At 42.5% G+C, this 26,347-nt stretch overlaps 2 protein-coding genes across 2 annotated transcripts; both read left to right on the top strand.

The window, feature by feature from the left end:
• Window positions 1–488: 488 nt before the first annotated feature.
• Window positions 489–8,976, top strand: LOC311136265 (BRCA1-A complex subunit Abraxas 1). Its single transcript, XM_084170396.1, has 9 exons — window positions 489–641; window positions 816–906; window positions 996–1,032; window positions 1,174–1,240; window positions 1,426–1,622; window positions 6,369–6,488; window positions 6,598–6,682; window positions 6,799–6,907; window positions 6,996–8,976. Exons 1-9 carry the CDS (start codon window positions 555–557, stop codon window positions 7,415–7,417), a joined length of 1,215 nt encoding a protein of 404 aa, XP_084026522.1. The 5' UTR covers window positions 489–554; the 3' UTR covers window positions 7,418–8,976.
• Window positions 8,977–10,447: 1,471 nt separating this feature from the next.
• On the top strand, window positions 10,448–24,396 carry LOC311135903 (helicase POLQ-like; the record flags this gene model as incomplete). The annotated part of the gene is made up of 18 exons (XM_084169923.1): window positions 10,448–10,633; window positions 10,731–11,394; window positions 11,564–11,742; window positions 11,901–12,101; window positions 12,274–12,346; window positions 12,427–12,524; window positions 12,816–12,914; window positions 13,325–13,470; window positions 13,593–13,832; window positions 14,004–14,145; window positions 14,279–14,383; window positions 14,528–14,735; window positions 15,358–15,515; window positions 21,066–21,164; window positions 21,918–22,091; window positions 23,593–23,706; window positions 23,917–24,051; window positions 24,184–24,396. The coding sequence occupies 18 exons, from the start codon at window positions 10,448–10,450 to the stop codon at window positions 24,265–24,267; spliced, it is 3,105 nt and encodes a 1,034-aa protein (XP_084026049.1). The 3' UTR covers window positions 24,268–24,396.
• Window positions 24,397–26,347: the final 1,951 nt, after the last annotated feature.

A 26,347-nucleotide genomic window follows, 5' to 3' on the forward strand; every position in this document is an offset into this window, starting at 1 on the left:
TTACGCAATCGTAACACCAAATATATTTATTAACCCAAGATAGTTCAACTGTGTCGTTTAAAGTGGGAGTAAATGAAGCATAGTGGGCAGAACAAGCAAGGAAGTGGGCAAAGCCAAGCACGAGCTAGCGAGATCCTATTGGCATGTATTTGCATATTTCAGTTAGGGAACGCCTCCTCTATGAAATGCGCATGTGCATAAACTCAATTCGACCTTGCACTCCTAAACAATGCAATTTTTTAGAACTTTGTCAAAGCGTCAAGTCTATAAAACTCAGTGCACTGTGTTCGTACCAGATTATAGTTTTTGGGACAGAAAAATGTATTGAGATCAGATGTTTGATCGATGAGAAAATTAGCAGAATGTCGGTCCAGTTTCACCTAGTTCCATCCTCTCCCACTACCCGCGACTGGACTTCCTCTCACTACCATATTTGGTGGTGGGAAAACGTTCTAAACGGATGCTTCAGCTTTATAGCCGCTGTGACGTGTCTGGGTTACCACTTCTGTCTGTGCGGTAACACTTTCGATGTTGTCTTTCTGACTAAAAGAATCATGGCGGACTCAAACTCCTCTATTCGCGTCTCCGGATTTGTTCTTGGTTCATTGATGTTTCAGCACTTTAACAGTGATTCTGATGTGGTAAGTAGTTGGCTAGATCGCTAGCTAACTAGCTACGTTAGCTAGTTGTTGCCTAACACCACAACAGAAAGGTCTGACCAAATAGCTTACTCATTCAGATACTGGTTATTGCCAGAGATTGTTTATTATATTAAACTGCCCGTACACTTGTATGCACCTCATAACATTTTGCAGGAAGGTCTCATTCTCGGGGAGAGCAAAGCTGAAGAGAGAAGCAACATCACTGATTCTCAAATCGACAACATACAGTTTGAGCATACAATAAGTGAGTCATCAGCTGTGCACTTGATTTGAATCATTATAATATCATCTTGGTGTGTACTGACTGTTGTCTCACCCTGCTTTCTGTTCCAGACATTCAGAAACACATATCCTGTCGCAAGCTCAATAGGTAAACTGCAGAGACAAAGGTTTCTTAAAATTGTAATTCAGCTGTGTGTGTAGCTATTTCAACAGCTATCACTTACTATCATGGATTATTTCTGAAAGCATGCCACTTAAACTAATGTATTTTTCTCTCCACCTCCCTTAGCTTCTATAATAGAATAGGGGAGGTGAACCAGGATGAAATAAGGCACATTTTATCCAACTATAAGGAGGTAAGGGGAAGAAGATAGCATGGTAATATTGATGTTACAGATGGTGATATTGCAACTGGGTCCAGGGAGTAAAGGAACCTGTACCGTAATGCAAGTTGTTTGCGTTTCATTCCTATCTTGTTTGATAGCCAACAAAGCACACACATTTATTCACCCTCTTTCTTCTATTTGATTTTCCTATCCAGGAGAATGTGATTGGTTGGTATAAACAGCGGAGAAACACAGATCAACAAATGACCTTCAGAGAGCAAGTAGTCCATGAGAACCTGAAGAGCGCACTCTCCAATCACGAGCTGATCTTTCTGCTACTGACACCCAGTGAGATCACAACGACAGGCTCCACTCACAAACTGGAGTATGCAGTCTACAGATCACATGGCAGGTCAGTACATTCACATTTTAATGGCCTTCACACTGTTTTGAATCAAACTGTGAGTGTTTTGCCATGGGATAGTTAGTGATTGTACGTTTTAAGATTTGAACTCCGATCTGTTCAGTATGGCTTTACCCTCTGCTTAGCTTAGCTCAGCCCTTACTCAGCTCTAGCTTAAGCAGCTTTTATTTTTTATTCTACACTGAGTGTACAAAACATTTGGAACACCTTCCTAATATTGAGTTGGACCCCCTTTTGCCCTCAGAACAGCCTCAATTCGTCAGGGCATGGACTCTACGAGGTGTCAAGCGTTCCACAGGCATGCTGGCCCATGTTGACTCCAATGCTTCACATAGTTGTGTCAGGTTGGCTGTTTGCAGAATTTGGCTCATTATGTCAAAACTCAACACACAAGCCAATCAGACATAGCACTTGGAGATTAACAACTCACGTATATGACAAAATGAAACACTGCAATCAAAACTTAACCCTCCTTTCTAAAAATAGAATTATTGCAACAAAACAAAACAACACACAAGCAACATTTGAATTACTCTTTCATATCACCAGCAACACACTGATGGGCTTTATATAAAACACTGCAGTCTTTGTGTTTCTATTTTTGTCATTTTATTGTCATTGTCTTCTGTAAAACTCAAAAGTAGAATTTCTGCAGTAATCAAACAGTATTTACAAAAAAGTTTTTACAAAAAAACAAACATTCTTACAGAAATTCTTAACATCAAATTTAGCAACAAAACAAAAGTAAAAAAACAAAACAATTACTGGATAAATTGCTATTGGGGGGGAAAAACATATACTTGTTTTGCTTGCGTGTGTGTGTGTGTGGTGGGGGGCGGGGGAGGGCTTATGGATCACGCCTTCTGTTCGGATCTGGCCACAAGACCTCGTCAACATCACAGGCGATGTCCTCGCGGGCTAGGCATCGGGGAAAATATCGCCTCGTGTTCCGAATCCACCCTTGGATTGATCCCACCTCAATGTCTCCACATGCCTCTTCCATTGCTTGCAGAAGAGTCATGCGGGCATGTGGTTGCCGATCATATACTTTCCACCGCCACGCTGAAAATAATTCCTCGATTGCATTTAGAAAGGGGCAGGTATAAAACTGTGAAATGATTATGGTTGTTGAACCAATCTCGGACCAGAGCAGCCCGGTGGAAACTAACATTATCCCAGATGACAACAAACCTGGGCTGCTGTGGTCTGTCCTGCACAACTGCATGTAGTGCATCTAGAAATGCAATGATCTGTCCTGTATTGTAGGGACCTAGAGTGGCATGATGATGCAGGACTCCTTGGACACTAATTGCAGCACACAAGGTGACGCTGCCCAGGGACATTTACAACAGCCCTTTGTCCAACTACGTTACGGCCCCGACGCCTGGTTTTGGCCAGATTGAAGCCTGCCTCATCCACGTAGATGAACTCATGCGGCAGTTCGGCGGCATCAAACTCCAGAACTGTCTGTAACAGAAAATATTGAATAGTGTTACTGAAAACACATACAGTAACTACAATGTCTATATTTTCACACAAGTAGGGGCTGGGTTGGGTGAGTATAGACAAAAACTACAAGCTGTACAGGCAGGGCAGGTGGCAGCATAAACCCTCATTCCCACATCACAATACAGTGGGGAAAAAAAGTATTTAGTCAGCCACCAATTGTGCAAGTTCTCCCACTTAAAAAGATGAGAGAGGCCTGTAATTTTCATCATAGGTACACGTCAACTATGACAGACAAAATGAGTAAAAAAAATCCAGAAAATCACATTGTAGGATTTTTAATGAATTTATTTGCAAATGATGGTGGAAAATAAGTATTTGGTCAATAACAAAAGTTTCTCAATACTTTGTTATATACCCTTTGTTGGCATTGACACAGGTCAAATGTTTTCTGTAAGTCTTCACAAGGTTTTCACACACTGTTGCTGGTATTTTGGCCCATTCCTCCATGCAGATCTCCTCTAGAGCAGTGATGTTTTGGGGCTGTCGCTGGGCAACACGGACTTTCAACTCCCTCCAAAGATTTTCTATGGGGTTGAGATCGGGAGACTGGCTAGGCCACTCCAGGACCTTGAAATGCTTCTTACGAAGCCACTCCTTCGTTGCCCGGGCGGTGTGTTTGGGATCATTGTCATGCTGAAAGACCCAGCCACGTTTCATCTTCAATGCCCTTGCTGATGGAAGGAGGTTTTCACTCAAAATCTCACGATACATGGCCCCATTCTTTCCTTTACACGGATCAGTCGTCCTGGTCCCTTTGCAGAAAAACAGCCCCAAAGCTTGATGTTTCCACCCCCATGCTTCACAGTAGGTATGGTGTTCTTTGGATGCAACTCAGCATTCTTTGTCCTCCAAACACGACGAGTTGAATTTTACGAAAAAGTTATATTTTGGTTTCATCTGACCATATGACATTCTCCCAATCCTCTTCTGGATCATCCAAATGGACTCTAGCAAACTTCAGACGGGCCTGGACATGTACTGGCTTAAGCAGGGGGACACGTCTGGCACTGCAGGATTTGAGTCCCTGGCGGCGTAGTGTGTTACTGATGGTAGGCTTTGTTACTTTGGTCCCAGCTCTCTGCAGGTCATTCACTAGGTCCCCCCGTGTGGTTCTGGGATTTTTGCTCACCGTTCTTGTGATCATTTTGACCCCACGGGGTGAGATCTTGCGTGGAGCCCCAGATCGAGGGAGATTATCAGTGGTCTTGTATGTCTTCCATTTCCTAATAATTGCTCCCACAGTTGATTTCTTCAAACCAAGCTGCTTACCTATTGCAGATTCAGTCTTCCCAGCCTGGTGCAGGTCTACAATTTTGTCTCTGGTGTCCTTTGACAGCTCTTTGGTCTTGGCCATAGTGGAGTTTGGAGTGTGACTGTTTGAGGTTGTGGACAGGTGTCTTTTATACTGATAACAAGTTCAAACAGGTGCCATTAATACAGGTAACGAGTGGAGGACAGAGGAGCCTCTTAAAGAAGAAGTTACAGGTCTGTGAGAGCCAGAAATCTTGCTTGTTTGTAGGTGACCAAATACTTATTTTCCACCATAATTTTCAAATAAATTCATAAAAAATCCTACAATGTGATTTTCTGGAAAAAAAATTCTCAATATGTCTGTCATAGTTGACATGTACCTATGATGAAAATTACAGGCCTCTCTCATCTTTTTAAGTGGGAGAACTTGCACAATTGGTGGCTGACTAAATACTTTTTTTCCCCACTGTATATAGTATGTAAAGTAAAGTGACACATACCTGCACATAATCATGGCGCAGATCCTGACACTGTTCCTCTGAAATGGCACCCTGTACAGCTGCTTCATTCTGAAGTTATGTTTCTGTAGGATGCGACTTAGTGTAGAAATGCTGACCCTGTTGATATTGTTGAATTCATTTCCATTTGCAATTATGCGTTGTTGCAACTCACAAAGTCGGATTGCATTATTTTCTCGCACCATTTCAATGATGGCAAGCTCTTGTTGTTGAGTGAAGAGCCGTTCCCTTCCACCTTGAGGAGGTCGTCCAACCATTCTGTAGAAAATGCCACCACAAGATGTCATTGGTTAGGTTATTTTTCACATACTGTACTTTCAAACTGTACACAGTACTGCAACATCACAATGGTATTCCTTTACATATACAGTACTTCACAGCACTACCCATTTTTGTATAGTATAGTTAGTACAGTAATACTGTAATATGATACAGAATCATGTGACACATACAGTAGGTACAGTCTGGAGTAGAAACTTGAAGATATACCTGTTCTCCAGTCGGAATGTGCTTATTATCGATGCTACTGTGTAGCGACTGAGGTTAGGGTGGACTCTTTGCCCAGCCTCCCTCATGGACAGGCCATGATTTATCACATGGTCCACCAGAGTAGCCCTGATGTCATCTGATATACGTCTCCACACTCGTCCTCTTCCACATCCGACTCCTCTCTCGCTTTGTCCTCCTCTTACTCTGACTCTCATTGCCTCCATGCTTGCAAGGTTCTAAAAATGGCTTACCTGAGGCCTATTTGTAGTGCTAAGGCTCAGACTGATTGGTGTTCTGTTTTCTGTGCAAGTGTTTTCAGGTGTGTATGTAAGTGCATACAATTGCCAGATGAGTTTAGCATTTTGAACAGAGTGTTTTCCCAATGATAACAGGTGATTTCGTTTTTGAACAAAGTGTCTAATGTAAGAAAACGTGTGTAGTGTTTTGCAATAAGTGTGTTACAGAATTGCAAGCAAAGTTGACATTGTGTTTAAGCTATGGTTACACTGTGTTTAAGGTATGCTACAAGAAGTTTAGGTATTGAGGCTTTGGTCTAAGCATTCGGTTTTAGTGTGTAAGCAATGGGCAAAATCTGTAATACACACAGGAAACTGTTGTGTGAAAAACCCAGCAGCGTTGCAGTTCTTGACACACTCAAACCGGTGCGCCTGGCACCTACTACCATACCCTGTTCAAAGGCACTTCAATCCTTTGTCTTGCCCATTCACCCTCTGAATGGCACACATACACAATCCATGTCTCAGTTGTCTCAAGGCTTAAAAATCCTTCTTTAACCAGTTTCTTCTCCTTCATCTACACTGATTTGAAGTGGATTTAACAAGTGACATCAGTGGGTATTCCTAATGTTTTGTACGCTGTAGTTTTATCCTTGTTTTGTTTTTACTGTCTTGCTGTACAGTCCTTGGATTTCTTAAAATGTGCTTTAAATCCCATGTATTATTATTAGTCAGTATTGCAGTGTTCCTGTCCTGGTCAGCAACCTGGGTTTGTTGGAAGAGCAGGACTACTGGAGACTCTCTGCATCTTGTTCATCAGTCAACTACAACCGCGCTGTTAGGAAACACAGGTACTACTACTGGGCCTCAGCACTGGGCACTATTGACTTTGAAAAATGTAATCTGTTTGTCTGGTACCTGTGTGACTAGTCTTACATTTTTGTATTTTGCCCTGTGTAGATCTAGATTCTTCTCCTCAGATGGATCTCTGCAGGAGGTGGATGAGATTAATGACATGAACAACTCCTTGCAGGGTGAACTGAAGGTAAGTTGAATCGATGGCAAGAGAAGTGTAAAAACGTGTACAAAAGACTATGTACAGTACAACCATTGGTAAACATCATGGCGTCACCTGGGTTTTCTGTTTATTTCTCTTCACAGACGGCATGTAAGAAAGTGGAAGAGAGTGAACGATTGGTCGAGAAGCTGCTTGCAGACGTATCTGCTCTAAGAAGGACGCTCAATGAGAGGAAACAAGAGCAGAGAGAAAGTATGACCTTTGTTTCTATTTATCAATCAGACTTGATTTATTCTTCTCGTGTGTATTAAGCATGTTTTATTTACTTTTGTGTTTCCAGTCTCAGCAGATGGAGCCTCCACCCCAGCTCAGCCGCAGGAGAATGTGCTGCTCTGCGAGGCCATCAAAACACTATTTCCTGGGGCATCTCTACTCCAAACACAGGCTCTAAACTTCCAGGGGTTTCCCTTGCCCGAGTTCTGCTGCAGCACTGACCATGGCATAGACATCGCCACAACACTGCCTTTGATCCTGAGTCATACACTCCCTAAAGCCAGGAAGGGGAGGCTTGGGAGAGTCGGAGGTACATCCTGGAGAAAACGTCCCGCTCGTGAATCAACTGAGGTGGCCAAGAGGAGGAAAGGCATGCTGGAGGAGACTGAGGGGTCTTTGTCAGTCAGTGGGTCAGAGACTGAGGAGGATTTGATCCCAGCCAATCAGAACTTAAATAATTTAGACGTGTCCAACTCCCCGGTCTTCTGAGGACCAAATGGACCACTCAAGAATGATTACTTTGCATTAAATGTCACTGTGTATGGATTATAGGAAATTCTGTGACATTCCCCTGTAACAGTCCTCTATCAATGACTGAAAACTTGATATGTTTGCAGGGATGCCTTCAATTAGCTTATTTTGGGGGCAAAAAAATTCATTTAGAAATAACTGTCCCAAGTCCTTGAGATTAAAATAACTTTAGTGTTTATCAATAATTGTTTATATTCAAGCTGTTATTGGACTTGTACATAATTACATTATTTTCACGTGTAGTGAGTTACGATAATTGGTCTCATGGCTCAAACCAAGCATGGCAGCTCAAAGACTAGACTAACAAGCAATATTCCACATTAAGAATGATTTAAATACACAATGATTACAGTATCTATGCTACACTAGTTCCACAATACAGGCAGACAGTTATTCCAAGTGCCGGATGTCGAAGATGTTTGGATCTTTCATAAAATGTGGGTCCTTGTGGGTTACAGACATGAATCCTGTGGAGGAAAATAGTATTAGTATTTATTATACAAAGGCCTAGATGATCAAAACAAGGTCATTTTGAGCCATAGACAAGTCTGTAGTACACAATGTCAAATACCCTCTGGTCAGTAGTGATAAATGGTGCATTGACGTTTCCAAAGAGAAACTATCACAGAGCAACCTCAAGGCTTAATGCTGCTGACCCAAGAGTATTGGATCATATGATATTCTGTCCCAAGACCAGTCAATAATAAAATGAGCGATTTGATGACTTACCCATCGAATTAGCTTTCTTTATGGCTTTGGAAATCACCCTCTGTTTCTTACCACAGACCTGGAAAGGAACAAACACCTTGTTAATAGGACATGACCGCCTCTGATGTGATATGAACATGTTTAGCTTTTTTATCTGACCAAGTTCTCACCTGTTACGTGCCTGCCGTAAATTATTCCTGTGGGGGGGATATAAACTGGGCCAGCAGCTATTGGAAAGAAGTTTGGAGGAAAATTAAGCATATTATAAATAAACATTGCCCAATTGCATCTTTGCTAATCAGTACGGTAGTAAGTACTGTAGTCTAATGACAGACCTGAACATTCTTGAAGTACACTGTGATGTTACATAAAATGCAGCCGTTCTGTGGTTGTTCGTATGGATTCTCCATCCGTAATGTCTGGGGAGTTAAAAATTTACATAAAGTTATGTAAATCCATACAACAATGTAGTTGTCATAGACGTTGTAAACAAATGAGGCATAGCTTCAAATCCTGTTAAAAGAAGTAATAATGCTCGTCATGTGGAATGTCACTCCTTGAGCACTAAGAGTACATAAGAATCAAGTTCAATTTGTATTTTTAAATGTCATCCGGGATCTAATTAGTCCATCGATAATGTTTTTCTTTGTGCGCTCTTACTAGATTGGTAGTTTACTAGATTGGTAGCTAGCTAATAGTAACGTTACATATGCACATTCAATTGTTTACCATGTCATTTCTTCTGGACTAGATTAGACGAGCCTGGGATACTTCTGAGACATTGTTCTGCGATAAAAGTAAAGACATTACCTTACGTCCATTTTGAGGTTACTCTGGCCAGCTAGCTAGTTTATTAGCCAGCAGATCCGACCCGTTTGTTTAGCTACATAGGGTCGGCCAGAATTCCTGTGTAGATTAAGCCATCGCTGAGCAGGCGAGAGATATGGCTCGGAAAATGTACCTCAATCCAGGGATGAGAAATGCGTTGTACTCCGAATTGTCTCATTATCAGCGCTGTTTCAGCTCTGGCTCTGTGGTTTCTTAAACTACACAGGAATGCTGTCTGAACCTAGTGCAGCTGTAAGTAAACGGGTCGGATGCTGAATAGTTAGTTTATATGACACATGATGTGGCTAGTTAGCTAATGGACGGCATAGCTACTTAGAGGTTAGCCATTTAGCTTATATTAGGTTATCTTAATGATTACAAACGTCAGTATAATTGTGATTTTATCCCTAGTAATGTGATTTATCCAAAACAATAAAACTGCATTCTTATGTGTGCCTCCAAGCTGTGAACATTTGAATGGCAAAGATCGAACGCTTCGGACAGCAAGCATTTCTGACCTGTGTGAAGAAAACAACAACGACGTGAGAGCTTGTGTTCAACTTTAAATGTTGCTGCCTGATCAGTAGTTCCTCCCAAAATCAATGGATTTTCAAAGTGATAGTTTGTTACATTTCCATATAACACATCTTAATAGTTCCATATAACAAATATAATGCATCTAAAATATTAAAATACGGTACTGCAAATATGAACTAATTGTATCAATATCATTAGGTCGGAATAAATACAGTCTCGTAAAAATTCCGTACTCCACCGGACTCCATTTGAAATTTGCCTACGATCTTTACTCGTCTCTGATTGGCTAATCCGTTAAATAAACTAATGTTTACTAGTAAAACATTGGATAAATCTGAACGGATCCAACTCTAACGTCACCCAATTGAAATTGACATTTATAACAGTTAAGGGTTTAGGGTAGGATAGGATAGGATTGGATTGGATTTAGGGTTACTCTCTGCCCACCAGTGGGTTAAGGGTAGGGTTAAGATTAGGGTTTAAAATTAGGGTTTAGGGCATGGACGCCCCAAGGATACCGGGTAGCACTAACGGTTTAAAATAGCATTCTCTGCACCGTAGCCAGTTAGCTAATCTTAAAAGTTTATCCTCTATTTATACAGTACTTTTTTTAGTCGTTTGGTAGTAAGCCAAGCTTTAACCATGTCTAACGTTAGTTAAATTAGCTAGACGTAGAGTTTTCTGGCTAACATTTCGTTAGCTAACGTTAGTTAAAACAATTTAAAGCTAGTTTGCCTTGTGTATTTGATGCAATCAATTATATTGTACAGTAGTATCAAATTAGTTGACTAATTTACCAAGTAATTGGGGAGCTCAACCTGTCAGCCAACATTATTGTATTGAATGTACTTACTTAGCTAGCATGCCAACATGGCTGGTATGCTTAGGCTAGGTGTCAGACAGTCAGGTTTGACTATGAGTGCCGAAATCAAAGTAAAACGAGTGTCCTCGAGGAAGAGGTCCAGAGATGGGCTCAGAAGTCATCTCACGCCCGTAAGGAAAATACCCAGTTCTTCTGGACAACAATGTCCTGACAGCAGCACAGCTGAAATGGAGCATCCCAGGGCTATGGACCAATCTATGCATGCAAAGTTCAGTGAGGTGGGTAGCTAACTAACACCACAATGTTTGTGGTCTGATCATATATTGTCTAGTAGTGCGTTACACATGTATTAACTGTTTTAAATGTATTTTGCAGTACTGCAGTGACACTGAGGATTTATTTGGGGACTATGACAGCATTGTAGGCGACAGCTCTTTCCTGGCCAAGCTGGATAGAGAGGAGCAGAACATGAGACGTCATGACATTGACCATGCAACCAGCAACCGATGCCCTGTGGTTCTGCAGCATGAAAACCCTGACTTCACCTCACTGAAGTCTTCAACTGACAAGTGTCTGAAAAAATCACGAGATTACTCAATGACAGACTCAAACCTGGAGGGCTTCAGTGATTACTTTTTCAGAGACATGCCAAGCTCACAGCTCGCCTTTCAACAGGACGCTCTCCAAACAGCAGAGTGGATCTGCTGTCCAGATGGGGACAAAACGTCCAAGCCTATGAGACGTCCTGAGTCTGTCAGCACTGAAGATGGAAATGAGAGGCACAATGCAGGTGTGGTCCCCAAGGCAAGGAAGAGCATGTCAGATCATCTGAAGAGAGCCATGCTGGTTAATGCAGCAGCTCCTTCTAGTGTCTCACGGACTGCAGTGCAGAAGGAGGCCGTAGTTACAGAGATCAGTGTTGCCATGCAGGCTATGGAATCTGTCTCCATGGAGACAATGGACCTTGAGCCTTTCTTCGGTCTTCCCACCAAAGTGAAGGCGCTGATATGTAATCTCAAAGGAATCAAATATTTATATGGTGAATAGCTTTCTACCCCTTTTCCCTGTCTAATGCATGTCCTCACTATAGTTCTGCGTCAACTTTACCATGTCTATGTTTTAAAAGTGTGTGGTTGTCTTGAATAATTGGATCTCTTGCCCTGCTTCATATTACAGAGGATCATTATCAATGCTCTCTTCTATTTCAGAATGGCAGAAGAACTGTCTAAACCTGGACTCAGTTCAGCAGAGGAAAAACCTCATCTACTCTCTGCCCACCAGTGGTGGGAAGACTCTGGTGGCTGAGATTCTCATCCTCAAAGAGCTTCTGTGCAGAGAGAGGGATGCCCTTTTCATCCTACCCTACATATCTCTAGTGCAGGAGAAGGTATTGTGGTCATTATATTACGTTTACAAAATGTCTATAATTCCCCTTTCATCCAACTACACAGACATTTTTGTATTCAAGGCCACATTTGGGTTAGGAAATTGTCACAAAACTCATGTCAATGGCAAATCTGAGCACTGTATTGCATGCATTTCAAGGTTCGAGGGTTGGCCAGTTTTGGCCTGGAGCTGGACTTCATGGTGGAGGAGTATGCTGGCAATAAGGGCAGGTTCCCTCCAGTGAAGAGAAGGGGCAAGAGGTCCCTGTACATTGCCACCATAGAGAAGGCCCACAGCCTGGTCAACTCCCTCATAGAGGCCAACAGACTGGACAATGTGGGGCTGGTGGTTGTGGACGAGGTATGCAAATATCTTATTATGTAAACATCTAAGACATTATCATTGGCAAATATAGAATAGCCACTCACTAAACACAAAAAATTAATCCTCTGATGCTCTGATTGTGTATTTGATGCAATCAATTATACTGTACAGTAGTATCAAATGTTTCCTCGATCTCTGTTTTTATTAGCTCCACATGTTGGGTGATGGTAGCAGAGGAGCTATCATTGAGATGACTCTAGCCAAGGTGCTCTATATCAGTAGTAAGTGTGACTGCTATTCTTACACTCATCATGTTCATGGAGATTGGAGATCTTTTGAAAAATTTATTTTCTTTACACAGAGTCAACTCAGATCATTGGAATGAGTGCTACTCTGGGCAATGTCCAAGATCTTCAGAGGTTTCTGAGCGCAGATAACTACACTAATGACTTCAGACCGGTATGTAATTTCCTAACCATAGGCTTGATATACGCAATGCTATGTTGTATGTGGACTCTCACAAACAAGAAGTAGGCATATCACAGAGGATCAAATGTTACCACAGAGGATCAAATGTTGATCCTCTGTGGTATGCCTACTTCTTGTTTGTGAGAGTCCACATACAACATGTAAATCACCAACATATTCTTTGAAACCTTAGTTAAAACGTATACAAGTTAGACTGCGGGTTGTGCACTCCTTTGTCTCTGTGATTGTAGGCCACTGATAGCCATGGTGTTTCTGTTCCAGGTCGAGCTGAAGGAGTATGTTAAACTGAAGGACAGCATATACGAGGTGGACCCCAAGGAGGAGGAGTGCTTCAGGTTCTCTCGGCTCCTAAACTTTAAGGTATATTCATTTTATTTTGAAGAGCCATCATATTTTATATTTAAGTAACAAGGCCCGAGGGGGGTGTGGTATATGGCCAATATGCTGTTCTTAAGAACGACACAACGCTGAGTGCCTGGATACAGCCTTTAGCTGTGGTATATTGGTAATATACCACAAACACAGAGGTGCCTTATTGCTATTATAAACTGGTTACCAACTTAATTAGAGCAGTAAAAATAAATGTTTTGTCATATCCGTGATATATGGTCTGATATCCCACGGCTTTCAGCCAATCAGCATTCAGGGCTCTAACCACCCATTTTATAATTAAATATATACTAGGCTCCAGTACCAGGCAGTCGGCTGTTGAAGCCTGACACACATTGTATTTGAAGTCTTAACACCTGACTAATCCTTCTGTTTTCCAGTACTCCAGTGCAATGCAGAAGATCGATCAGGATCATATTGTTGCCTTGGTGACTGAGGTCATTCCAAGCCAGTCGTGCCTTGTCTTCTGTCCCACCAAGAAGAATTGTGAGAACGTGGCTGGGATGATCTGCAAATACCTGAAACAGTAAGAGGACATATCTTTGTATTCCTCCTCTCTGTATTCCAAATCATGGTAAGCCTGTACAGTGGCTGTGATTGTGTGGCTTGTGATTGATCCAACATGCCACTTCTTCTTGAATTCTCCAGGGACTTTATCCAGCACAAGCAGGCAGAGAAGGCTGTGTTGTTGGGGGATCTGAGGAGCAGTGGGAACGGCTCCCTGTGTCCGGTGCTCAAGAAGATGGTGCCGTACGGCCTGGCCTACCACCACAGTGGGTTGACCAGCGAGGAGAGGAAGCTGGTGGAAGAGGCTTACTCTGCTGGGGTTCTGTGTCTCCTCACCTGCACCTCCACGCTGGCTGCAGGGATCAACCTACCTGCTCGGAGGTAAGCGAAAGCAAATAAGCGTAACCTGTCTCAGACTACTTTACTGCTACTAAGGCTACTAGGAACAGCTGTTCTCACATGAGACATGTTATAACATAAGTTGCATCTCTGTATTAGATAATGACAGTTCTTATAGACGTAATTGGATCCATCATTGTGTGTTTGAACCAGGGTGATTCTGCGTTCTCCGTACATGGCGGTAGACTTCCTGAAGAGGAGCCAGTACAAGCAGATGGTGGGGAGGGCTGGACGGGCTGGGATAGACACTCATGGAGAGAGCATCCTCATCCTACAGGACAAAGACAAAGTCATGGTAAAGAGCAACAACAGTAAACCTGTGCATGTAGTACTATGTAATGACATCAGGTCCTTATGTTTGCACGTTCTGACATTTTATAGCAGACTCATCTAATGCATTGGTCCTGTCCACCTTTTTGTATTTTCAGGTCAAAAAGCTTGTGTCTGCACCAATAGAGATCTGTAAAAGCAACCTAATGCATGATAACGGAAAGGGTATCCTGAGTCTCATCCTATCCATCATTGGATTAAATGTGAGCACTTCTGAAGAATATCCATAAGTGAATTCCAGAAAAATCCAGTTTCCTTTTTTGATGGATATTTTTAGAAAATAACTTGGTCTTAATGAATGATTTGATGATATGGTTTTTATGTTTCTTTTCTTTGTCTCCCTTCAGATCACGAACAGTTTAGAGCAGGTCAGGGACTTCATGGATGGCACATTGCTGTCTGTCCAGGAGAAACAGGTGTGCTTGGAGAGGAGCCTGTGGGAGGTGACACAGGAGTGTGTTGAGCTGTTGAAAGTGAAAGGCCTCATCACTGTGTCCACAGAGCCACATGATGGGACTCTGCATGTCACCAAGCTAGGAAGAGCTACTTACAAAGGTGAACTACTCTCAAACACTCCAGAGCAGGTGTTAATTCAATTTCTATTCCCATAGGACATTGCTAGCTAGCTAGCTGCGCTAATGTTGCTATTTTGTAGAAAGCCCTTGTTGATACTAGCCAGATTGCCACAGCAATGTCAATACTAGCTACAGTGGTTAGCTAGCTTGGAGGAAGTATTTAGTGCTGCGTGCATTGCATCTGTGCATTTAGCTAGCTACCATCCCATAGCCTACATTGCATATGAAGTGTGACTGGCTCATCCATGGATGTACGGAGAAAATGCCCTCTTTTTTTTCCTTTTTGTTGTCACTCCTATTGGCTCCCCCACGTGGGGGTTCGTGCTCTCGTATTGGCTCAAAGTCAAGTTGTTGGCCATTGACGAGCATTGCGATTCTACAAGTAGAAACGGTATGTTCGTCACTACCTGGTCGGCACGTAGCAGGTACCGCTTTTGTTTTAGCAAGAGAAGGAATGGCCTCCCACTGTGATAAGTATCTATCAGCAGTGAGATTCTCAGTGTGTTTCATGCTTAGGAATCCATTTAAATCCTGTTACAGAGACATGTTTTTTCTATGAATCAATCCTACACTCTTAAGTGTATCTGCCCTCTCCTCGCCAGGCTCAGTGGATCTGACCTACTGTGACGTCCTGTATAGAGACCTGTCTAAAGGCCTGGAGAGTCTGATGCTGGATAGTTTCCTCCACCTGGTCTACCTGGTAACACCCTATGACATGGTCTCCCAGTGCAAGCCTGATTGGATGATCTACTTCAGACAGGTTAGAGCCCTTACAGTGCATTCGGAAAGTATTCATACCCCTTGACTTTTTCCACATTGTGTTACGTTACAGCCTTATTCTAAAATGGATGACATTGTTTTTCCCCCTCTTCAATCTACACACAATACCCCATAATGACAACGCAAAAACAGGTTTTTAGAAATTTTAGCAAAGTAAAAAAAATTACAAAGCTGAAATAACACATTTACATAAGTATTCAGACCCTTTACTCAGTACTTTGTTGAAGCACCTTTGGCAGCGATTACAGCCTCGAGTCTTCTTGGGTATGACGCTACATGCTTGGCACACCCGTATTTGGGGAGTTTCTCCTATTCTTCTCTGAAGATCCTCTCAAGCTCTGTCAGGTTGGATGGGGAGCGTCGCTACACAGCTAATTTCAGGTATCTCCAGAGATGTTTGATCGGGTTCATCTCCGGGCTCTGGCTGGGCCCCTCAAGGACATTCAGAGACTTGGCCCGAAGCCACTCCTGCGTTGTCTAGGCTGTGTGCTTAGGGTTGTTGTCCTGTTGGAAGGTGAACCTTTGCCCCAGTCTGAGGTCCTGAGCACTCTGGAGCAGGTTTTCATCAAGAATCTCTCTGTACTTTGCTCCGTTCATCTTTCCCTCGAACCTGACTAGTCTCCCAGTCCCTGCCGCTGAAAAACATCCCCACAGCATGATGCTGCCACCACCATGCTTCACCGTGGGGATGGTGCCAGGTTTCCTCCAGACGTGACACTTGGCATTCAGGCCAAAGAGTTCAATCTTCGTTTCATCAGTCCAGAGAATCTTGTTTCTCATGGCCTGAGAATCTTGTTTCTCATGGTCTGAGAGTCTTTAGGTGCCTTTTGGCAAACTCCAAGCGGGCTGTCATGTGCCTTTTACTGAGGAGTGGCTTCCGTCTGGCCATTCTACCATAAAGGCCTGATTGGTGGAATACTGCATAGATGGTTGTCTTTCTGGAAGATTCTCCCATCTCCACAGAGGAACTCTGGAGCTCCTTCAGAGTAACCATTGGGTTCTTGGTCACCTCCCTGACCAAGGCCTTTCTCCCCCGATTGCTCAGTTTGGTGGCCAGCTCTAGAAAGAGTCTTGGTGGTTCCAAACTTCTTCCATTGAAGAATGATGGAGGCCACTGTGTTCTTGGGGACCTTCAATGCTGCAGACATTTTTTGGTGATCTTCCCAAGATCTGTGCCTCGAAAACAATCCTGTCTCGGTGCTCTACGGACAATTTCTTCGACCTCTGCTTGGTTTTTGCTCTGACATGCACTGTCAACTGTGGGACCTTGTATAGACAGGTGTGTGCCTTTCCAAATCATGTCCAATCAATTGAATTTACCACAGGTGGACTCCAATCAAGTTGTAGAAACATCTCAAGGATGATCAATTGAAACAGGATGTACCTGAGCTCAATTTTGAGTCTCTTAGCAAAGGGTCTGAATACTTACAGTGAGGGAAAAAAGTATTTGATCTCCTGCTGATTTTGTATGTTTGCCCTCTGACAAAGAAATGATCAGTCTATAATTTTAATGGTAGGTTTATTTGAACAGTGAGAGACAGAATAACAACAACAAAATCCAGAAAAATGCATGTCAAAAATTTTATAAATTGATTTGGATTTTAATGAGGGAAATAAGTATTTGACCCCCTCTCAATCAGAAAGATTTCTGGCTCCCAGGTGTCTTATATACAGGTAACGAGCTGAGATTAGGAGCACACTCTCTTAAAGGAAGTGCTCCTAATCTCATCTTGTTACCTGTATAAAAGACACCTGTCCACAGAAGCAATCAATCAATCAGATTCCAAACTCTCCACCATGGCCAAGACCAAAGAGCTCTCCAAGGATGTCAGGGACAAGATTGTAGACTTACACAAGGCTGGAATGGGCTACAAGACCATCGCCAAGCAGCTTGGTGAGAAGGTGACAACAGTTGGTGCGATTATTCGCAAATGGAAGAAACACAAAATAACTGTCAATCTCCCTCGGCCTGGGGCTCCATGCAAGATCTCACCTCGTGGAGTTGCAATGATCATGAGAACGGTGAGGAATCAGCCCAGAACTACACGGGAGGATCTTGTCAATGATCTCAAGGCAGCTGGGACCATAGTCACCAAGAAAACAATTGGTAACACACAAAGCCGTGAAGGACTGAAATCCTGCAGCGCCCGCCAGGTCCCCCTGCTCAAGAAAGCACATATACAGGCCCGTCTGAAGTTTGCCAATGAACATCTGAATGATTCAGAGGAGAACTGGGTGAAAGTGTTGTAGTCAGATGAGACCAAAATCGAGCTTTCTGGCATCAACTCAACTCGCCGTGTTTGGAGGAGGAGGAATGCTGCCTATGACCCCAAGAACACCATCCCCACCGTCAAACATGGAGGTGGAAACATTATGCTTTGGGGGTGTTTTTCTGCTAAGGGGACAGGACAACTTCACCGCATCAAAGGGACGATGGACGGGGCCATGTACCGTCAAATCTTGGGTGAGAACCTCCTTCCCTCAGCCAGGGCATTGAAAATGGGTCGTGGATGGGTACTCCAGCATGACAATGACCCAAAACACACGGCCAAGGCAACAAAGGAGTGGCTCAAGAAGAAGAACATTAAGGTCCTGGAGTGGCCTAGCCAGTCTCCAGACCTTAATCACATGGAAAATATGTGGAGGGAGCTGAAGGTTCGAGTTGCCAAACGTCAGGCTCGAATCCTTAATGACTTGGAGAAGATCTGCAAAGAGGAGTGGGACAAAATCGCTCCTGAGATTTGTGCAAACCTGGTGGCCAACTACAAGAAACGTCTGACCTCTGTGATTGCCAACAAGAGTTTTGCAACCAAGTACTAAGTCATGTTTTGCAGAGGGGTCAAATACTTATTTCCCTCATTAAAATACAAATCAATTTATAACATTTTTGACATGTGTTTTCCTGGATTTTTTTTTTGTTATTCTGTCTCTCACTGTTCAAATAAACCTACCATTAAAATTATAGACTGTATTTGTCAGTGGGAAAACTTACAAAATCAGCAGGGGATCAAATACTTTTTTCCCTCACTGTATGTAAATAAGGTATTTCTGTTTTTTATTTTTTATACATTTGCAAACATTTCTTAAACCTGTTTTCGCTTTGTCATTATAGGGTATTGTGTGTAGATTGAGGAGGAACACTATTTATTTAATCAATTTTAGAATAAGGTTGTAACGTAAAAAAAAGTGGAAAAAGTAAAGGGGTCTGAATACTTTTACGAATGCACTGTATATGCTTCTTAATTATTAAATGTTTTTGTTGTTGTTGTGCTTTTTGGTTTTCTACATTAAACGTAGATTGGTAGGTAAAATACCTCAATCTTTTTAGTTTTTATGCATTTTGGGTGTGTTTATGGCTATCTATTAAATCATGAAATGCATGTATTTTGTTTTGTGTAAGAGTTTGTCTCTTCTGTAGTATTTAGTAGGCTCTTTACGATACCAGTATCTCGAAACTACGATACTGGATTTTCCATCGCAAAGGAAAACACAAAGCAGACTAAACTCGTTGGTTTAAAAACCTTCTGTACAGTGGGGAAAAAAAGTATTTAGTCAGCCACCAATTGTGCAAGTTCTCTCACTTAAAAAGATGAGAGAGGCCTGTAATTTTCATCATAGGTACACGTCAACTATGACAGACAAATTGAGGAAAAAAAATCCAGAAAATCACATTGTAGGATTTTTTATGAATTTATTTGCAAATTATGGTGGAAAATAAGTATTTGGTCACCTACAAATAAGCAAGATTTCTGGCTCTCACAGACCTGTAACTTCTTCTTTAACCCTCCCGTAGTCCTAGGGTCAAAATGACCCGCCACTGTGTTGAATCAACTTGATTTAATTTGTATATTTTTTGGATCATTTGTGAGAAGTAGGCAGTGATACTTTCTTTAAAGTCTCACTGCCTCCTTCTCACAAATGATCCCAAAAATATAAAAATTAAATAAAGTTGGTTCAACACAGTGGCGGGTCATTTTGACCCTAGGACAACGGGAGGGTTAAGAGGCTCCTCTGTCCTACACTCGTTACCTGTATTGATGGCACCTGTTTGAACTTGTTATCAGTATAAAAGACACCTGTCCACAACCTCAAACAGTCACACTCCAAACTCCACTATGGCCAGGACCAAAGAGCTGTCAAAGGACACCAGAAACAAAATTGTAGACCTGCACCAGGCTGGGAAGACTGAATCTGCAATAGGTAAGCAGCTTGGTTTGAAGAAATCAACTGTGGGAGCAATTATTAGGAAATGGAAGACATACAAGACCACTGATAATCTCCCTCGATCTGGGGCTCCACGCAAGATCTCACCCCGTGGGGTCAAAATGATCACAAGAACGGTGAGCAAAAATCCCAGAACCACACGGGGGGACCTAGTGAATGACCTGCAGAGAGCTAGGACCAAAGTAACAAAGCCTACCATCAGTAACACACTACGCCGCCAGGGACTCAAATCCTGCAGTGCCAGACGTGTCCCCCTGCTTAAGCCAGTACATGTCCAGGCCCGTCTGAAGTTTGCTAGAGTGCATTTGGATGATCCAGAAGAGGATTGGGAGAATGTCATATGGTCAGATGAAACCAAAATAAATGCTGAGTTGCATCCAAAGAACACCATACCTACTGTGAAGCATGGGGGTGGAAACATCATGCTTTGGGGCTGTTTTTCTGCAAAGGGACCAGGACGACTGATCCGTGTAAAGGAAAGAATGAATGGGGCCATGTATCGTGAGATTTTGAGTGAAAACCTCCTTCCATCAGCAAGGGCATTGAAGATGAAACGTGGCTGGGTCTTTCAGCATGACAATGATCCCAAACACACCGCCCGGGCAACAAAGGAGTGGCTTCGTAAGAAGCATTTCAAGGTCCTGGAGTGGCCTAGCCAGTCTCCAGATCTCAACCCCATAGAAAATCTTTGGAGGGAGTTGAAAGTCCGTGTTGCCCAGCGACAGCCACAAAACATCACTGCTCCAGAGGAGATCTACATGGAGGAATGGGCCAAAATACCAGCAACAGTGTGTGAAAACCTTGTGAAGACTTACAGAAAACTTTGACCTGTGTCATTGCCAACAAAGGGTATATAACAAAGTATTGAGAAACTTTTGTTATTGACCAAATACTTATTTTCCACCATAATTTGCAAATAAATTCATTAAAAATCCTACAATGTGATTTTCTGGATTTTTCTTCCTCAATTTGTCTGTCATAGTTGACGTGTACCTATGATGAAAATTACAGGCCTCTCTCATCTTTTTAAGTGGGAGAACTTGCACAATTGGTGGGCACTAAATACTTTTTTTCCCCACTGTATGTAAAATATTGTGTGCTATAGCTTGGAAAATAAACATTTGATTCTGGGTGATAACATAAGGCTGCTTGTTTCCAACATTAGGACTGTTTTCCTCCGGAAATTCGGTCCGCTTCATGTTTTGTTTCCTTGCCACGATACCACTGAATATCTGGTATCGTGACAACCCTAGTATTTAGTACAACAATTATTGTGTAAAATAGTTTTTTTGCTCATCAATTCCAGTTCACAATGTTGTCAGCTGCGGAGCAAAAGATGTGTGCAGCAGTTGGAGTGTCTGAGAGTTTCGTTGCTAGAAAGGCTGCGGGCCAGAATGTGAAGAAGGTAAGAATATTCAATATCTTAAATACTGTTATAACAATAGTGTAATATTTTCACATTTCCCTAGGTTGAGAGATTATCATTGGCTTTAAAGATGCGCTATGCAGAAATCGCTCTGCCATTTCCTGGTTGCTAAAATTCGAATAGTTTGCCTAATTTCAGTTAGTGACAAAACAAGCAAGTATAGTGTAGAGAATCATTGTACCATCTAAACCGCTGTGAAATAACTTATCCATAACAAAAAATATTGTATTTTCTTTGTAATTTCAGCTGTTTTAAATTAAAAACGAAACTTAAGAATGGGAAGCATAGAAATAGCGCACATTGAACAGATCTACCACTTCTTAGACTTGCTTTCAATGAGAATGACAGATGTTTACCACACATTTCTATGTCAATTTGGTTGGGTCGCCCAAAAAGTTACATATTGCAGCTTTAAATCCCTGTCGTTTTTAAGGGGCCTTATACTTGAATAGGTTGTCTTAAAACCATTATTTAGTTCATCTTTAGATTAATCCTCTTGTGTTTCTGTCGATTTTTTTCCCCACACTTTATCCCCTAGATGAGATAATAGAAGATAATGAACCGTAAATCTCTTGTGATGGGAATTCAAATCTGCTCTCAACTGTGATCATTGATATAATACTGTAATGAGCCAAACAGTCAATGAGCCATTCTTTTGTACTATGATGTCCTTCCTACAGTAGGAGGAATAATTATATTTCTATGGTCCTTTCACTATGCTCTCTTCCCCAGAATGTGGACCCGGTGGTGGTGAGCCGGCTATACCTGGCCCTGGTGCTGCTGTCAGCGCTGAAGGAGACTGACCTGTGGAGCGTGGCCGACAGGTTCCTGCTCAGCCGGGGCTTCATCCAGACACTGCTCAGCTCCTCCTCAGCCTTCTGCTCCTGCGTGCTGCACTTCACAGAGGTAGCTACCAGTATAGAGGCACACTGAGTGTACAAAACATTAAGAACACCTGCTCTTTCCATGACAGACTGACCAGGTGAATCCAGGTGAAAGCTATGATCCCTTATAGATGTCACTTGTTAAATCCACTTCAATCAGTGTCGATGAAGGGGAGGAGACAGATTAAAGAAGGATTTATTTCTAAGCCTAGAGACAATAGAGATATGGATTGTGTATGTGTGCCATTGAGGGTGGGGGGGCGGCAGCAACTCAATATTAGTAAGGTGTTCCTAATCAAATCAAATTGTATTTCTCACATGCGCCGAATACAACAGGTGTAGACCTTACCGTGAAATGCTTACTTACAAGCCCTTAACCAACAATGCAGTTTTAAGAAAAATAAGAGTTAAGAAAATATTTACTAAATAAACTAAAGTAAAATAAAGTAACACAATAAAATAACAATAACTAGACTATATATACAGGGGGTACCGGTACCGAGTCAATGTGCGGGGGTATAGGTTAGTCGAGGTAATTGAGGTGATATGTACATGTAGGTATGGGTAAAGTGACTGCATAGATAATAAACAGCGAGTAGCAGCAGTGTTTAAAAAGGGGGGAGGGGGGATGCAAATAGTCCGGGTAGCCATTTGATTAGCTGTTCAGCAGTCTTATGGCTTGGGGGTAGAAGCTGTTAAGGAGGCTTTTGGACCTAGACTTGGCACTCCGGTACTGCTTGCCGTGTGGTAGCAGAGGGAACAGTCTATGACTAGGGTGGCTGGAGTCTTTGTCAATTTTTAGGGCCTTCCTCTGACAATGTCTGGTATAGAGGTCCTGGATGGCAGGAAGCTTGGCTTGTGGTTGGATGCCAAGCAGTTGTCATACTGGGCCGTACGCACTACACTCTGTAGTGCCTTGCAGTCGGATGCCAAGCAGCTGCCATACCAGGCGGTGATGCAACCAGTCAGGAGGCTCTCGATGGTGCAGCTGTATAACCATTTGAGAATCTGAGGACCCATGCCAAATCTTTTCAGTCTCCTGAGGGAGAATAGGCGTTGTTGTGCCCTCTTCACGACTGTCTTGGTGTTTTTGGACCATGATAGTTTGTTGGTGATATAGACACCAAGGAACTTGAAGATTTGCTCCACTACAGCCCCGTTGATGAGAATGGGTGCGTGCTTGTAAATAAGTTACAAACAACACGAAAAAAGGAGCCCGTAAAACGGCAGCCATCCCCTCCGGCACCATTCTGATGTTTGGTTTACTCAGTGAATATGATGTCATTGGGTACCAGGCCAGCTAAATATAACTGTATCTTTGTCCCTCATGTCAGTGTTTCATGAAAATGGTTCCATGTCCTATGCTTGATTATCATAAGAACATTGAGATTTCATCTAAGTGTAACGGCTTGGGGTTACTGCAAACACTTCTCAGTACTAAGAATAGCTCTTAAGTTTTGTCTGTTCTATGCCTTCCATTTTGACCCCACTGATCTTACTGTGTCCTCTCTCTCTCTTATCAGGAGCTGGAGGAGTTCTGGCCCTTCAACGCTCTCCTGACTGAGCTGACCCGCAGGCTGACCTACTGTGTCAAGGCCGAGCTCATCCCTCTCATGGAGGTAGCAGGAGTCATGGAGGTCAGACTTAAAAAAAAATCTCTATTCATTTTGTTGGCATTATAGCATCCTTAAAATGGTGACAATGTCCTACTTACATGTCAACAAAAGGCCAAAAAAACATATCCACATCTTGGTATCCAGTTATAAGAGCGATTATCTTAGCCAAGGTATTCAGGCATTGTTCCAGATGTTTTTTTGCATGCTGTAACCTTTATCTGCTTTTGACAGGGAAGAGCGAAGCAGCTGTACAATGCTGGATATAAGACACTGGCTCATCTGGCCAACGCTGACCCAAACGTTCTTGTCAAGACTGTGGAGAACCTCTTCAAGAAGCAAGCCAATCAGATTGTTGCTTCTGCAAAAGTACGACTGTTGTCAAATGCTTAGTATACGCACAATTGTTTACATCCTAAATCCATATAAAGTAAATAAAACATTGAATATCGTAGAAAATGGGATTGTGATGCGACATGACGAGCATTTACTCTGTTTCAGATGCTGCTGAATGAGAAAGCTGATGCACTTCAGGAGGAGGTGGATGACTTGTTGATGATGCCTCTTGATCCCCCCTCTTTGTAAATATGTTGCTGGGGTGGATTTATTTAGTAAAGATTACTTTTATATGGCCTGGTGTGTTAATATTGTTTATGGTGGTGTATCATATTGTTTATAGTTTATGGGAGTGCTATTAAAACAATGTGTATCTCTATATTTTTTGTGATAATGTGGAAGATTTCTTCAAAATAGAGTAATAATTCCATCCCATAGAAATGAATAAAACGCTCATGTGCATCAAAACCATGAAAGAATTCAAGCTCAGTGCTCAATGATCACACGTGATGGGATGGGAAATATTACATTCTATCACGGCATTGCCATAATTTATCGACAGGCTCACACGTGCTTGACCCAAGATCAGTGAGTAGTCGGACATAGAGGGAGTTCTACTAGTGCTAGTTTTCATTGGGAAGGAAGATAAAGGCTTTTAATCAAAAGCAATCACTTTTTCATGTGAACACAGAATCCTACTCATTACTCCACGTGCTTAACTTTTAATTCACTTTTGACGGGGCACCACGCCCGGGAAGCAGCCTGCTTCCAAAACGAATGCAATCAGAGTTAACCCGCTTCACTAAAAGTTCCCCCTTATAGTAAAGTAGGTAGCATACGTAGGCCTACAGTGTATTGAGACCACCCCCTACTTACTTGCACGTTCCGATGATATGCACATGTGTTGATTAACTTTGCCTAGTGTTAAGTAACTTTGCCTGAGACCAGCTAAATTTCAATGCACAGAGCGCGTGACATGGCTAGGTTAAGTCACTGCGTGGTTGTGTTTTTTCTCTCCTGTTTCACGCCTCAAATAATCAATATTTGCATACAGTCGTGGTCAAAAGTTTTGAGAATGACACAAGTATTGGTCTTCACAAAGTTCGCTGCTTCAGTGTTATGAGATATTTTCAGATGTTACTATGGTATACTGAAGTATAATTACAAGCATTCCAAAGAGTCAATATTTGCAGTGTTGAACCATCTTTTTCAAGACCTCTGCAATCCGCCATGGCATGCTGTCAATTAACTTCTGAGCGACATCCTGACTGATGGCAGCCCATTCTTGCATAATCAATGCTTGGAGTTTGTCAGAATTTGTGGGTTTTTGTTTGTCCACCCGCCTCTTGAGGATCGACCACAAGTTCTCAATGGGATTAAGGTCTGGGGAGTTTCCTGGCCATGGACCCAAAATTTCGATGTTTTGTTCCCCGAGCCACTTAGTTATCACTTTTGCCTTATGGCAAGGTGCTCCATCATGCTGGAAAAGGCATTGGTCGTCACCAAACTGATCTTGGATGGTTGGGAGAAGTTGCTCTCGGAGGATGTGTTGGTACCATTCTTTATTCATGGCTGTGTTCTTAGGCAAAACTGTGAGTGAGCCTACTCCCTTGGCTGAGAAGCAACCCCACACATGAATGGTCTCAGGATGCTTTACTGTTGGCATGACACAGGACTAATGGTAGCGCTCACCTTGTCTTCTCCGGACAAGGTGTTTTACGGATGCCCCAAACAATCGGAAAGGGGATTCATCAGAGAAAATGACTGTACCCCAGTCCTCAGCAGTCCAATCCCTGTACCTTTTGCAGAATATCAGTCTGTCCCTGATGTTTTTCCTGGAGATAAGTGGCTTCTTTGCTGCCCTTCTTGACACCAGGTCATCCTCCAAAAGTCTTCGCCTCACTGTGCGTGCAGATGCACTCTCACCTGCCTTCTGCCATTCCTGAGCAAGCTCTGCACTGGTGGTGCCCCGATCCTGCAGCTGAATCAACTTTAGGAGACGGTCCTGGCGCTTGCTGGACTTTCTTGGGCGCCCTGACGCCGCCTTCACAACAATTGAACATCTCTCCTTGAAGTTCTTGATGATCCGATAAATGGTTGATTTAGGTTAAATCTTACTAGCAGCAATATCCTTGCCTGTGAAGCCCTTTTTGTGCAAAGCAATAATAATAATAATAATAATAATAATAATATGCCATTTAGCAGACGCTTTTATCCAAAGCGACTTACAGTCATGCGTGCATACATTTTTGTGTATGGGTGGTCCCGGGGATCGAACCCACTACCTTGGCGTTACAAGCGCCGTGCTCTACCAGCTGAGCTACAGAGG

Source organism: Coregonus lavaretus, assembly GCF_964263955.1.
Source record: "Coregonus lavaretus genome assembly, chromosome: 10".
NCBI classification, from domain to species: domain Eukaryota; kingdom Metazoa; phylum Chordata; class Actinopteri; order Salmoniformes; family Salmonidae; genus Coregonus; species Coregonus lavaretus.